The following is a 15,814-nucleotide window of genomic DNA, read 5'->3' as shown; positions in this document are numbered from 1 at the left end:
GAAGATCTCTAATGAAAAGGAATAGTATGCTGCCTCCTATTATAGCAAATTCTAACTTTTGTGTAGCTTTAAGTACTGGGAGTTGGAAAAGAAAATGGCAGACCTCTCCAATATTTTTGCCAAACAAATTCCAAACAAGAAGTATTAAGAAGTTTTTCCTTATGTTAAGTTTAAGTCTTCTTATGTATATTTTCCTTGCCTTGTTCCTCTCTTTATCACCTAGAAACTCTAGTTCATATTCCACAGGACAGCCGTCCAAATACTTGAAGACAGCTGTCCCATGTGGTTCTTCTCAACAATGAGATGATTCAGGCCTGTTCCAATGATCTTGTGATGAAGAGAGCCATCTATACCCAGAGAAAGGACTGTGGCGACTGAGTGTGAATCATAGCATAGCATTTTCACTTCTTTTGTTGTTGTTTGCTTGCATTTTATTTTTTTCCTCATTTTTTCCCTTTTTGATCTGATTTTTCTTGTGCAGCAAAATAATTGTATAAATATGTATGCCTCTATTAGATTTACATATATTTTTACCTTGTTTAACATTAAAAAAAACCAATAAAACTGTCACAGTGGGGGAAAAGATAGCTGTCCCATAATATCTAAAAATAACTCTTTTTCAGGCTAAATATCCCTAGTTCCTTCAGCTGATTTTTGTATGACATAGTAATAATAATAAGCATTTATATATAGCACTTTAGGGTTTGTAAAGTATTTTTAAAATATTAATTCATTTTATCTAAGTAACAACCCTGGAAAATAGGTGTAATTTTTCCTATTTTACAGATGAAGAAACTGAGACAGAGCTTGTCAAGTGACTGCCTCGGGTCATACAGCTAGTAGGTTTGACCCTTGATTGCCTTCTGGCTATCCTAAACTACCTTCCTAATATATGGAGTTCAGAACTGAACATAATACTCAAGTTGTTCTGAAAGTTTTAAGTGTGGATTAAGGAATAGCTTCTTCTGAGTAGGAATGACCTTTACTGAAGATGGATTCAGAATTTGCAATCATATTAGGCTCTGAGAGTCAGGCTGCAAAGAAAAACAATAAATTAACTACAAGACAAAATCTGTGTAGCCTTATGCTTTTTACTTAATTATGTAATGAACTAATTATTTTATTCCTCTGCCCCCAAGTACACTCTTGCTTCAGATTTTTCCCATTTTCTGTTAAAGGTACTAAGATTCTTTTAGACACCCAGATTTGTAACTAATACTATTATTTTTAATTCCTTACTGCCCCTCAGTTGGCATATCCAGAACTAATACGTCACAGATTATTAGAATTGATAAGGATTTTGGAGGGCATGCTACAGTATCTGCTATCTCTGAAGAAGCTATTGTGTAGAAAAAGTACTAGGTTTAGAATTAAAGGATATAAATTCAAGTTGTGGCTTGTTTAGTACCTCTCTGTAAAAGTCACTTTGCCTCTCTGGGCCTCAGTTTCCTTGCCAGAGATTAGTGTATTAGATAATTTTTAGGTTCCTTCTAGTTATATCTTATGGTTTATATATGTTTTTGGTCTTGATAACCTCAAATTCTGAGTCCCCTGTCATTGTTATTTCCATACCAGAGTTTTTCAGTTCAATGTATCGAATTTTAAATTTATCCATGGAAATATGTTTCAGTTTGTCAATGGAAGTCATTGAGAAAATACAGTTAAGTTAGCAGAGGTGTCAAACTTGTGCTTTATCAACTTGCAACTCTTGAGTGAATCTCAAACCTGATTAAAATATAATTGAAGGGGCAGCTTGGTGGCTCAGTAGATAGACCACCAGCCCTGAAGTCAGGAGGACCTGAGTTCAAATGTAGCCTTAGACACTTAACATGTCCTAGCTGTGTGACCCTGGGCAAGTCATTTAGCCCCATTTGCCTCAGTAAAAATAAATAAATAAATGTATTGATGGATGAGAAAATAAATAAAGATTTAAGAGAATATGATTGAAAAATGTTTAGCAAAATATATGAAAATATAATAAACTAGAGATATGGTTAATTTGTGATTTCCTAAGCCAATTTGACACCTGCAGGGATCCATTTCTACCTAAATTTGACACTACTGACTTTATAGAAATTCACATTGAAAATAGCTTTGGAAATATGTTTCTTACATAGGATAAAGAAAACATATTCAACAATGTGGTAAAAAATTTTTGTGTGTGAGTTAAATGATTGAAATCTGTTTGTTAACTGGCTTCAGAGTTAAAGTATCACAACTTAATTATGTTTTTAAAAATCACTACAGAATTTTTTTAAAGTGTAGATTGAAAAATAGTATAATTTAATTCACTTCCAACTCTCCCCTTTTATTATACCACAAATCAGACAATTTAAAAAATACATATAAATTAAACACATTTCTTTTGTGTTCTGTGATTTTTTTTCCCTCCTCATTTTGAGTTTTGTTCATAGTCTTAAATAAATTCATAGTGGAACTGAATTTTAGAAAGCATCTTTTTTTTTTTTTTTTTTTCATTTTAGAGGTAATGGAGAATTTGATTTTTAATTTGTATACTATAATGATTTTTTAAACTTAATTTAAATTTTCTTTTTTTTTTTTAAATTTTATTTTATTTAATAATAACTTTGTATTGACAGAAGCCATGCCAGGGTAATTTTTTACAACATTATCCCTTGCACTCGCTTATGTTTCGTTTTTTTCCCCTCTCTCCCTCCACTCCCCCCGCCCAAGATGGCAAGCAGTCCTATATATGTTAAATATATTGCAGTATATCCTAGATATAATACATATTTGCAGAACCAAACAGTTCTCCTGTTGCACAGGGAGAATTGGATTCAGAAGGTAAAAATAACTCGGGAAGAAAATCAAAAATGCAAATAGTTCACATTCGTTTCCCAGTGTTCCTTCTTTGGGTCTTAATTTAAATTTTCATGATTCTGTTCAAGTTAATATGCCTACTAAGTGCATTTCTAGATACAGAAATACAACAAGATAATCTTTGCCCTCAAGGAGCTTAGATTCTGTTGAGGGATATAATGTATACAGAGTTCAAATGAATATCAAGTCTTTTGAGAAGGGAAATGGCACTTAGGAAAGGGTGAAGAAAGATTTTGGAAGCAAGTGGCACCTGGTTTGAACCTTAAAGGAAGGTGAGGAGTCATGTGTGAGTTATAAGTGCAAAGAGATGGAAGATGGAATGAGAAAGTAGAGAAAGCATCATAGGGATAAGTAATACCAAGACAGCCCTGAAAATGGTATTGTAAGGAAGTCACACAGTATGGTGGAAAGAATGGTTTATTTGTAATTGGAACCTGGGTTTGAATCCTTGGCTCAGCTATTTGCCACAGATATAAACTTAGAACAGTTTGGTTCACTTTATTCTACTGGGATATCAGTTTTTTCATGTGTAAAATGGAGGTTTGGTCCCTTCTGCTTCTAATTCCTATTATTTTGTGTTCTGTTAACTTTACCTTGGGTTAAATAGATTGTTTGAATGGTGTAGATTTATGAAAATAAGAAAAATTCTTTTTGTAAAATTTAAGGCTGAAAATAATTACAGTCTTAGTTTTTCAAAGTAAAATATTCATGGTTTTATTCATCTCTAAATTATTATTTGTTCAATATTAAATCATAAAATTAGTTTTTTGAGGCTATCTTGCTTATTTTTAAAAGCTACACATAAATCCATCATACTTTTTGATGCACTAGAAGCCTAATATGGCACTGAAATAGGAATCTTGTAACAGTCTTTTAAAATCCTACACATTTGAAATAATCTAATGCATATAGTTAGATATGTTTTTCCTTAAGATACAAATGAATTAAATTATTTAGGAACTTTGATATTTTTTAGGGGAAATGCATTCCTCATAATATTTATTTGTAACTATATATTTACATTTTGCTTTAAATTTAATTTTTAAACTTTTTTAAAAATTCAACTTCTAATAATAGTCTTATTGAATGCTTTTGTGTGCTTTATAACCTGAATTATTTGTAAATCAAATCATTTCTTTCAACAGATGGCCGTCCTCAGTGGGAAGTAGAAGGAAAAATAATTAGGGAAAAGTGTCAAGGGGTGAGAAATTTAATTTTCTTCTTTTAGAAAGTATTTTTGGTTAATGTATTTATGAAAAGCTGCATTAATTATGTACTGTTCTTTTAAGTCAGAAGGAACCCTTTTTTTCTCAGGTCACTGAAGTAATTTAAAACTTCAGTCTAATAACAATAAACATTTATTTGATGCCAGCTATATATAAGGCAATATTCTAGGAATTGGAAACAAAGTTAAAAATGAAACAGGTCTGGCTCTTCTAATACAAAAGTGAAAAGGGGTTAATTAGAGGAAGATAGAGAAATTAACTTTCAAATAATTAATAAAATTTAATTTTATAATACCTAGTTTAGAGTGAGGTAAGGGAAGGTAAGAGACAAAATATGAATGAACTGCTCAGACTATTATACTCAACTGTTTATTATTCATAGCATTTCAGCTACCTCAATCTACCTTAAGAAATTCTATTTTGAATGGAATAGCCATATAGCAATCAGCTTGGGGCTTAATATGGGAATGGGGGTGTGGAAAGTAGGAGTGGTATTTATTCCTTGATTTTATACCATGGGTATGCAGAAAGCATGGACCGAGTGCATTGGAACCAGCTCAGGAACTTCAAATATTTCTTTATATAGGGTATTCTAAGGCCCCAGTACAATTTAAACTTGACCATTGAGGGAAAATTGTTTTTGTGTTTTGCCTCCCAAAAAATTATGGGAAAAACTACATTCAAACTGAAATATAAAGTTTAAATTTTTTCATATGCAGTAATTTATTTAAGTTTACTTTTAAGTTTTATTTAAGTAAGTTATTTCTAGTCATTGCCCAAATTATTTAAAGTGTTTTCACCTTGTTCTGCTAAATTTGACAGGTGCTTTTCATTTTTAGCTGTAAATGTAATACTATCTTTTTTGAATTTTCACTTAGGCAAACATTGTCCTTGAAGTTCCTCCATACCATAACAGAACAGTTAAAGCTGCGGTGCAGGTGCAGTTTTATCTTTGTAATGGCAAGAGGAAAAAAAGCCAATCTCAACGTTTTACTTACACGCCAGGTACAAGGAGTTATTGTAATGCTTTCTTAAAAGGTTGCATTGGAACAAAGAATAGATTTAGAAGTAATGAAAATCTTATCTCATTTCCAAATTTATTGATCTGTTGCTAAATACTGACCAAAGGCATAAGTAAATTATATTTTGACCCTTAAGCATTGGTGTCTCACAAAACACTATCCCAGGTCCTCTGTTATTTCTATACATTCTCCCTTGATGATATCATTAGCTCTCGTGAATGGAATTTCAATCATGTGTAGACATGTCCTTGATCTGTCTGTCTAGCCTTCATTTTTCTCCTAAACTCTAATCATGTTTCCGTTAAACTGCCAGCTAGACATTCTAATCCAAATATTCTTTCCTTAAATTTTATATATTTAAAATTGTTTCTATTATTTTCTATCAACTGAACTCATTTCTTCTTCAAACTTCCTTATTTCAATTGAGGATAAAACTTCTTCCATTCACTTAGCATCATCTTTCACTCTTCTATTCCCTTTTCTTGCTATCCAGGCAGTTGCCAAATATTGTAGAATTATTTCCTTCTCTCTGTTTAATCCTGAGCTGGCTTATCTTTCATGTAACATATTGGAATCTCTTAATTGATCTTCTATTCTCCTCTCTCCAGTCCATCCTTCACATAGTAGTCAAGGTAATTTTTGTGATGCCCAAGTCTAACCATATCTAACTTTATCAATCCCCAGGCCAAAAATCTTCACTGTCTTTTCTCCCTACCAAAAAGCTATGCTTAGACTTAAAAGAATGAGACATGATTTTGTAGACATAGCCAATGTGCAAATTTGTTTTGCTAGATTATACATGTCTTATGAAAAATAAAAATTCATGTTACCTATTACCTTTAGGTATAAATACCTATTCCTCAGCCTGCCATTTAAGATTCTTTTATCTTCAATCCCAATCTGTCTTTACAAACATTTCATATTAGTCCTGTTCAGACATACAATCTTTTAGCCAAAATGATCTACTAGTTGTTCCCTGTACTCAATACTCTTTATCTAGTCTCTGTGTTTTTCTGTGGCTTGAATGCATTCCTTCACCGCTACCTTATAGAATTTTTATCTTCCTCTATTTGGTTTTTAAAGCCCTTCATAATCTGGCCTTTTCTTATTTACTCTTCACCTCTATGTGTTTATACAGTTTAGTGATGCTGGATTCCTTATTGTTTCTCAAACTAGACACTTTGGGCATTTTTATTGGCTTTCCTTTATGCCTGGAGTACTTGCCCTCCTTGTCTCTGCCTAACTTTGCTCAACTTATTCTCATTTTCAGCAAGAAGTCCTATGCAATCCCTTTATTTTTTTTTATTTTTAACTTTTTATTTTAATTTTGAGTTGCAAATTCTCTCCCTCCCTTTAGCCCCTCTCCCACCCACAAGGAAATTATTAAGATGTCAACCAAAGATGTGAAATCATGCAAAATATATATCAGTCATGTTGCCAAAAAAAAAAAAAAAAGCAAGGAAAATAAAAAAAATGAGGAAGGCTCTGCATTGAGAAAAAGCTTTAAGGAGACTGAATGTAAATCAACACATGCTATGTTTACTTCTTTTTTCTGTTTTTTCTTTCTCCCAAGGTTTTTCCTTTTTGCTCTGATTTTTCTCTCCCAATGTGTTTTATAAAGCAATATATATTTGAAATACATTAATAAACTTACTACAATAAAAAAGAAGGAAAAAAAAAGAAAGAAAGAAAGAAAGAAAGAAAGAAAGAAAGAAAATGAGATGGCATAATTTAATTTGCATTCAGAGGCAACAGTTCTCTCTATTAGAGATGAATAGCATTGTCTTTATGGGTCCTTTGGAATTTATCTTGGATTATTGTTTTGATTGGAGTAGCTAAATCTTTCATAGTAGGTCATTGTTACAATATTGCTTTCACTGTGTACAATGTTCTGGTACTGCCCAGTTCACTTTGTATCAGTTTGTAGAAGTACAGGGTTTTGTTTTTGTTTTTGGTTTTTTGGGTTTTTTTTAGTATATAATATTTTTATTTTCCCAGTTACATGTAAAATAATTTTTTATATTTGTTTTTAAAAGTCTGAATTCCAGGTTCTCTCTCTCCCCTCTTATTCTGTACCCATATTAAGAAGGCATATGTGAAGTTATGAAAACATTTTCATAAAAGTCATGTTTCAAAAGAAAACATACATTCTCTCTCTCCCCATCCCCAAGAAAAATAAAGTTAAAAAACAAAGAATATGCTTCAATCTGTATTCAGACACATTAAGTTCTTTCTCTGGGTATGGATTGCATTTTTCATTATATGTCCAGAATAATCATGGATCATTGTATTGCTGAGAATAACAAAGTCATTCATAGGTGATTATCCATCCCACAACATTGCTTTTATTTTGAACACAATACATTTCACTTTGTTTCAATTCATGGAAGATTTTCCAGGTTTTCTGAGAGTATTTTGCTCATTTCCTATAGAACAATAATATTCCATTATATTTACATACATAATTTATTCAGCCATTCCCCAATTAATGGGCATCCCCTAAATTTCCAATTCTTTGCCCTGAAAAAGAGCAACTGTAAATACTTTTATACATATAGATCCATTTCCTTTTTTAAAAAATTCTCTTTGAGCCTTCATGCCTAGTAGTGCTTTGTTAGGTCAAAGAATATGCATGATTTTATAGTTCTTTGAGCATAATTCAATATTTCTTGATCATTTATCACTTGAGGAATGACTCAAAAAAAAAATTGACTCTTCCCTATTCATTTGAGAAATGAGGCCTTCAGAGAAACATGCTTCAAAATTCTTTCTTACTGTTGTTAACTGTATTCTGCCCCAACCCCTGTTTATTTTATTCTCTCTCTCCTTTCACTTTGATCTTCCTCAAAAGTGTTTTCCTACTGACTACCTCCCTACCCCCTAATATGCCCTCTCTTCTATCATCCATCTCCCTCCTCATATCCCTTTCCCCTCCTTCTTTTCCTTCAGGGTAATATAGATTTCTATACCCATATTGAATGTGTATGTTATTTCCTTTTTGAGTCACTTCTGATGAAAATAAGGTTCCCTCGTTTCCTCTTTTCCCCTTCACTGTGAAAGCTTTTTCTTGCCTCTTTTTTTGAAAAATAATTTATACTTTTTTCTCTTTCCTTTCCCAGTCTCCCAATACATTCTTCTCTCACCCCTTAGTTTTATTTTTTTAGATATTCTCTTTATTTTTAACTCACATCCATGTCCTCTGTCTATATATACTCCTTCTAACTGTCATAATAATAAGAAAGTTTTTGTAAATTACAGGTATTATCCACCCTTATAGGTAAATCTTCTTAAGTCTCTCATGATATCCCTTTGCTGATTACCTCCCTATGCTTCTCCTGAATCCTGTATTCAAAAATCATATTTTCTGTTGAGCTCTGGTCTTTTCATCACTAATACATAAAAAGTCCTTTATTTAATTGAATGGCTACTTTTCCCCTGAAGGATTATCCTCAGTTTTGCTGGTTAGGGGATTCTTGGTTGTAATCGTAGCTCCTTTCCAGAATATATCATATTCCAAACTCTCCAATCCATTAGTGTAGAAGCTGCTAAACCTTGTGCTATCCTGACTGTGGCTCCACTTTACTTGAATTCTTTCAGGATGCTTAGAGTATTTTCTCCTTGACCTGGAAGTTCTGGAATTTGGCTATAACATTTCCTGAAAGCTTTCATTTTCAGGTCTCTTTCAGGGAGTGAGGGTGGATACTTTCAGTTTCTATTTTACCCTCTGTTATGGGCCAGAACTCTGTACTTGAAACAAAGATTCTTACAAGGTGCTAACTCAGTGGAATTGGTAAGACAATGGTTATCTAGTTTAGTATGGTGATTAATAGTTCTCTAGTTCAGTATGATTCAGGATATATCTGATTTAAAAATAAATGCGTACTCTGTCATTCAAGAGTTTGACTCTTCAGGTCAAGAAAGGAAAAGATACACTCTTTTTGATCTGGAAATAATTAAGGATTTGGAAAAGAGTTGCACTCTTTATGGGGCTACATCATCTTATGTTAAGATGATATTAGAGGATTTGGCTTATGAAATTTTAATCCCAAGTGATTGGAAATCTATATCAAGGACTTTTTAGAACCGGGTTAAAATTTGTTGTGGTTTTCAGAGTATAGTGAACTATGTAGAAAACAAGCCCAATGAAATAGACAAACTGGAGTTAATACACAAATCATCTTTGACCAACTAGCAGACAAAGATCAGTATGCAGATGCTTAGCATAGATTAATTACCCTTTGATAACATATGAGCAAATTGCTGCTGCTAGTATAAAAACATGGGGTACCCTCCCAGGAAAACAAGATAGAGGGGAAACCTTCATGAAAATAGAGCACGGTCCAAATGAATCCTTTGCTGATTTTGTGGGACATTTGCAGACAGCTGTCACAAGAACCATTAGTGAAAATGCAGCTACAGGAATTATGATATAAGACAGCTCGCTAAAGAAAATACTAATAATGTTTGTAGAAGAATTATTCTAAGACTACACAAGGATACTCCTTTAGCTGGGACATTGATGCATTGTTGGTGGAACTGTGAACGAATCCAACCATTCTGGAGAGCAATCTGGAATTATGCCCAAAAAGTTATCAAATTGTGCATACCCTTTGATCCAGCAGTGTTTCTATTGGGCTTATATCCCAAAAAAATACTAAAGGGAAAGGAACCTGTATGTGCCAAAATGTTTGTGGCAGCCCTGTTTGTAGTGGCTAGAAACTGGAAATTGAATGGATGCCCATCAATTGGAGAATGGCTGGGTAAATTGTGGTATAGGAATGTTCTGTAAGAAATGACCAGCAGGATGAATACAGAGAGGCTTGGAGAGACTTAACATGAACTGATGCTAAGTGAAATGAGCAGAACCAGGAGATCACTTTACACTTCGACAACAATATTGTATGAGGATGTATTCTGATGGAAGTGGATTTCTTTGACAAAGACTCAGTTTCAATTGATAAATGATGGACAGAAGCAGCTACACCCAAAGAAAGAACACTGGGAAACGAATGTGAACTATTTGCATTTTTGTTTTTCTTTCCGAGTTGTTTTTACCTTCTGAATCCAATTTTCCCTGTGCAACAAGAGAACTGCTCGGTTCTACAAACATATATTGTATCTAGGATATACTGCAACATATCTAACATATATAGGACTGCTTGCCATCTAGGGGAGGGAGTGAAAGGAGGGAGGGGAAAAATTGGAACAGAAGCAAGTGCAAGGGATAATGTTGTAAAAAAAATTACCCTGGCATGGATTCTGTCAATATAAAGTTATTATAAAATAAAATAAAATATTTAAAAAAAAAAAAAAAAAAAAGGATGCTCCTTTAGAGGAGATCAGAAGACACTGTGCCTCAGTGAGCACAAATACCTTTTATACCCAGGCTATGATGCAGAACATGGGAAGACGGGGTCCCTCTTAGGAAGGGACTTCCAGAGAGACTTTTCAGTGCTTTCAGTGTGGTAAAGTAGGGCATCTGAAAGCTTAGTGTAGGCATAGAGACAGAGTGAGAAGACATGGTGAGAGAAGACCCAAAACCCTATGTCCAAAATGCAACCGAAATTTCCACTGGGCCTCAGAATGTAGATTGACCCAGATTTTACAGGGAACTAAGAGGTGGAGCCCAGCTCCAAGACCTCAAACAAAAAACAGGTGGGGCATGATGGCAGTTGAGGTTACACCCAGAGAGTCTTTAGAAATTCAATACTCTGATATATGATCAATCAGATGGCAGAAAGGGATTACAATTGGGGAAAATACAGGCTTTTTAACCCAACAGAAGGGCATTGTCCAGTGCGAGCAGCTCCAATGTAATTGCCAGTTGATCTGGAGAGATCCAGAAAGTGGTGAATGGAAGGGACTAGATAGGTTAACTGCCTGGGGCCCGGATTAGCTTGGTCTCAGTGGAGGAAATGCAGGACAAGTCAGCCACCACAGTGGTGTGAGATGGAGTGAATCTCTCTCCTGGGCTCCGAGAGCTTGAGCTCCTGCCTCCAGTCTCCAGTCCTCTGTCTTCTCAGAGTTTAATCCTGGCTGAGTTTGTCCCAGCATATATGCTCTATTATAATTAGATCATTTATAGTGTACTGAGTATAAACCAGTCATTATATCACTAGGTTACCATTATTTGTGGTAAGATTAAATCAGTCATACTGAACTAGAGAACTATTAATCACCATGCTAACTAAACTAGATAACCATTGTCTTATCAATTCCACTTAATTAGCACTTTGTAAAAATTCTTGTTTCAAGTATAGAGTTCTGGACCATAACAACCCTCTGATTCTAGAATATCTTGACAGTTTTCTTTGATTATTTCTTGAAAGAAGACACCCAGGCTCTTTTTTTGATCCTGACTTTCAGATAGACCAATAATTTTTAAATTATCCCTCCTGGATCTATATTCCAGATCAGTTGTTTTTCCAGTTCTAATTTTATTTCTCATTGTTTTTTATCTTTTAATTCTTTTGGTTTTGTTTTGTTGTTTCTTGATTTTTCATAAAATAATTAACTTCATTGCTCAATTCTAATTTTCTTTTTTTTTTTTTTTTTTTTGCCATTTAAAAAAATTTTCTTTATTATAGCTTTTTATTGACAAAACATATGCATGGGTAATTTTTCAACATTGACCCTTGAAAAAACTTCTGTTCCAACTTTTCCCCTCCTTCCTTTTGCCCCCTCCCCTAGATGTCAGGTAGTCCCATACATGTTAAATATGTTAAAGTATATGTTAAATACAATATGTGTATACATATTTATACAGTTGTCTTGCTACACAAGAAAAGCCGGATTTAGAAAGAAGGTAAAAATAACAAAAAAGGGGGAAAAAACAAAAATGCAAGCAAACAATAACAGAAAGAGTATAAATGCTATGTTGTGATCAACTCTAGTTTTTAAAGAATTGCTTTCAATCTTCTTTTGTGCCTCTTTTCCCATTTGGTCAGTTTTGGTTTTTAAAGCATTCTTATTAATTTTTTATTTTAACTTTTTCATCACTCATTTCTTTTTCCAATTTTTCCTCTATATCTCTTGATTTTCAAAATCCCTTTTGAACTCTTCCATGGCCTAAAACTAATTGTCTTTTTTTTTTTTTTTTTGGATGTAGGAGCTTTGACTTTTGATATCTTCTTCTGAATGTGTTTTGATCTTCTTGGTCACCCTAGTTTATTATTTGTTTCTCAGGAAGTATGCCAAGTTAAACTGGAAAGGCTTCAGATATAAGCCTAGTAATGCATTTTTACCATACACCTAGAACAAGTCCTGACTAAGTTTGGAAAGATTTGTCACCAGAAAGTGGTTCAGTTTTGCCAGAGCAATTCAAGAAGCTAGAGAGACATGAAGAAAGTAAGATTTAACTCTTGGAGGGAATTATTCATATTAATAAAATGATTGGACCAAGAATGGGTTAAATAGGACTATTGGTGCTTAATCTGAAGATCTCACAGTGGTCTAGAACTTGATTTCTTGCTGTTACTCCCATATGATATTCCAACTCCAAACTCTTTGGCTTTAGACAGGCTGTTTCCTTAGACTGAGGATGTACTTTCTCTTCAACTCTGCCTTGTACGATCCAGGTTTCATGTTTAAAACTGAGCTCAAAGTCAAACTCTCACAGACAGAAATCCTTCTGCTTTCTGTATCTGCTAGATTCACATATCATTCCGTCCCTTTTCTCCCCTTCCTTCCCCATTAGAATGCATTTTTTGTTCCCAAACCCACTTCTTTTGTGAATTTCTCTATCAGGGGTACCATGTTCCTTCTAAGGTTCATGACCTCTGTCATCTTTGATTCTTTATCTTACCTCATCTTGAATATACATTTAGTTATAAAGTCTTCTTTATTCTACCTTTGCAACATCTCTTACCCGTCTCCTTCTCTTTTTTCACATAGCCACCATACCCTAGTTCCAGCTCTATTTACTTTCATCTGGTCTATTCGAACAGCTTTCTAGTTGCTGACTCCAGTGGTTATTTTTTAGCCTTTATCCTCTGAGCTCCTTTGAAATACTTGACAGTACTTTCCACCTCTTCCTTCTGTATACTGCTTCTTGCTTTGATTTCAGCCTTCACTTTGCTAATTCTCTTCCTGTCTCCCTCTATTTATTCTTTGCCTCTTTCCCTCACTTTTCATCCTCTTTCATTTGCTGTAAGTTGGATGATCCCCAGAGGTCTTGTCTTGATCCTTCTCTCTTCTCTATACTCTCATTTAGATATTCACTTCCAGAATTTCAACTATACAAGAACTCCCACTTCTGTGTCTGTCAAACCCCAGACTTCCATTCATAGCTGCTTAATTGCATTTTCTACTAGCATCTCAGACTTACCTTGTCAAAAACTGAATTGCTTCTCTCTGCCTTCAATTTCTGTTAAAGATATTGCTATTAAATTGTTCTCTGAAGTTAATAACCTTGCTGTTGCCATTGACTGTTTTTACTTTCTCTCAGCCAATTATTAAACCATGTCAGATCTCCCTCTGTAAGTCTCCCATCCTTTTTTCTTTCCTCCCACTAACTAGCACTGCATACCCTTGCCATCTAATTGGAATATTGAAATATCCCTCTAAATGGTCTTCATTGTCTCTGCTTTCTCTGCCTTTCAACTCATCCTTCACAAATTCCTTTGCTAGACATTCAGTACCCTCCTAAGTACAGCCATACCCTAACCATACATCTCATATCTTTTAGCTTTACTTACACTCTGTACCAGCTGAATCTCACATTCACCATTTATAACACAACTCTGAAATAGCCTATGCTTTCCTGTGTCTTTGCTTTTGTTCCTCTTCCTCCCCTTTCACCTGATGAATCTCTAACAGTCCTTTAAATCCCAATTCAAACACTACCTTTTCTAGACTGCTTTCCCTAAATTCCTGAAATAATGGGGTATTTTTATTTCTTGATTTTCATATGGCACATTATTTGCCTATGTATTTACATTTTGTATTGTAGGTTTAAAAAATGATCTATGTCTTTATTAGGAATTACTTATTAAATATTTATGAGCTTTCAGAAGGCAGAAGCCTTGCCTTAAATAAATGTTAAGCTTTCATAATAATTTCACCATTGACTGAACTTAAATAAATTGGAGATAGCAATAGTTGTGCATGTTTTCTTCACCATTTTCAAAGCAAAATGATTGGAGAGGTTGGACTATAATGTTATAGTTCTTATGCTACTAGTAACCAATATCTTATGTAGCAATTTTGTTGTTTTCAGTTTTGTTTTCATTTTGTTTTTACAGTTTTGATGAAACAGGAGCATAGAGAAGAAATGGATTTGTCTTCAGTTCCATCTTTGTCTGTGCCTCCGAGTGGCAGTGTTCAAGGCCTGCATACTGTCAGGACACCATCTCCTTCCTCAGATCCAGGGCAACCACATGACAGTTTATTGCCTAGAAGTCTTGTTTGTCCTGTCCAACAACCATATACATCAATGGTGACCCCCTCAGCATCCCATCTGTCCCATATGCAAAGTAGGAACATCAGTCCCGGTGAAGAATGTCATGTGATGCCTTCTGTGCTACATCAGTCTTTTCAAGCCACATCAGCACCTCCTGTGAGGTCTTCCTACCAGCCTATGCAAACTAACGTTATGTACAATGGACAGACTTGTCTTCCTATTAATGCTGCCACCAGTCAAGGATTTGATGCAAATTCATTTCAACAGGATACAGCTGTACCCAATTTAATAAATCTTAGCTGTCAACCTCTGCCACAAATACAATTTCATTCTTCAAATTCAGGGTCACTGTCGTCATCTGCTACAGGAGCAGGACATCGCTTAGTACACACAACTCATTCGGGGCAGTCATTGCCTCACCTGCAGCCAGTGGTATATCATTGTTCAAATGTGGGACAGAGTCCTGTTACTTCTCCAGCAAGCCAGTCCTTGGGACAGCCTTCTCCTCAGTTACAGCCAGGAGCGTACCATACTTCAAACCCTGGGTCTACTACAACTTCGTCACCAACAGCCTCTCATCCCTTGGTCCATTCACCACTATCTGGACCCCCATCTCCTCAGTTACAGCCTATGCCTTATCAGTCTCCAAGCTCAGGACCTGCTTCATCCCCGTCTCCAACAACCATAGCTCACTCTGGACAACCCTCACCTCAAGCACATAGTCCTGGAGTGGGAGGTATTTCTGTATCGTCAATAGTATGTCAGCAGAGATGTGATTCATCTTCATTTTCACCTGATGGAGCAGCTATGAACATTAAACCTGAACCTGAAGATCAGGAATTGAATTTTGAAACCATTGGTCTCCAGGATATCACATTAGATGATGGTGAGTTAATACATATGTTCTTGTCATTAAGACAAATCTGAGACCATCATTCTTGAAAAGTTGTTAGTTGTCTTTCATACATTTCTATAGTCTAGATTTTGAAATACCTTCATTTTTCTTGAAAATATAATGTTGACAAGCAGCATTTTTTAGCAGGTAAAGAACTGACTTCAGCATCAGGAAAATTAGGGCCCGGTGTCCAGCCCTGACACTGTGTGAACCTGGGGAAAGTGGTGTCGTTTTTCAGAATTCAGAATTCTCTGTCTTAGTTGAAAGTGACTTCTAAAGGTTCCAAGAAAGAGAGAGAATACCCAGAAATAGGTTGTGTGTGTGTGTGTGTGTGTGTGTGTGTTGTGTTTATATATTTATATATGTGTGTGTATTTATGTATAATATAAATTTCTTTGATGATACTGGGACACATTCTTAAAAATCTGCA

The 15,814-nt window shown here is 34.7% G+C and overlaps 1 protein-coding gene across 2 annotated transcripts in view; it reads left to right on the top strand.

Moving 5' to 3' along the window:
* The window catches only part of NFATC3 (nuclear factor of activated T cells 3), a 145,360-nt gene that overhangs the window by 89,365 nt on the left and 40,181 nt on the right, over positions 1-15,814 (top strand). For both annotated transcript variants that reach the window (XM_051974949.1, XM_051974948.1), the window contains exons 7-9: positions 3,987-4,042; positions 4,946-5,072; positions 14,332-15,375. In XM_051974949.1, coding sequence (XP_051830909.1) covers positions 3,987-4,042; positions 4,946-5,072; positions 14,332-15,375 — 1,227 coding nt within the window. The remainder of the gene's footprint in view (positions 1-3,986; positions 4,043-4,945; positions 5,073-14,331; positions 15,376-15,814) is intronic.

The sequence above is a fragment of the Antechinus flavipes genome, chromosome 2 (assembly GCF_016432865.1).
Source record: "Antechinus flavipes isolate AdamAnt ecotype Samford, QLD, Australia chromosome 2, AdamAnt_v2, whole genome shotgun sequence".
NCBI classification, from domain to species: Eukaryota; Metazoa; Chordata; class Mammalia; order Dasyuromorphia; family Dasyuridae; genus Antechinus; species Antechinus flavipes.
This window is presented reverse-complemented; position numbering and strand designations above follow the sequence as displayed.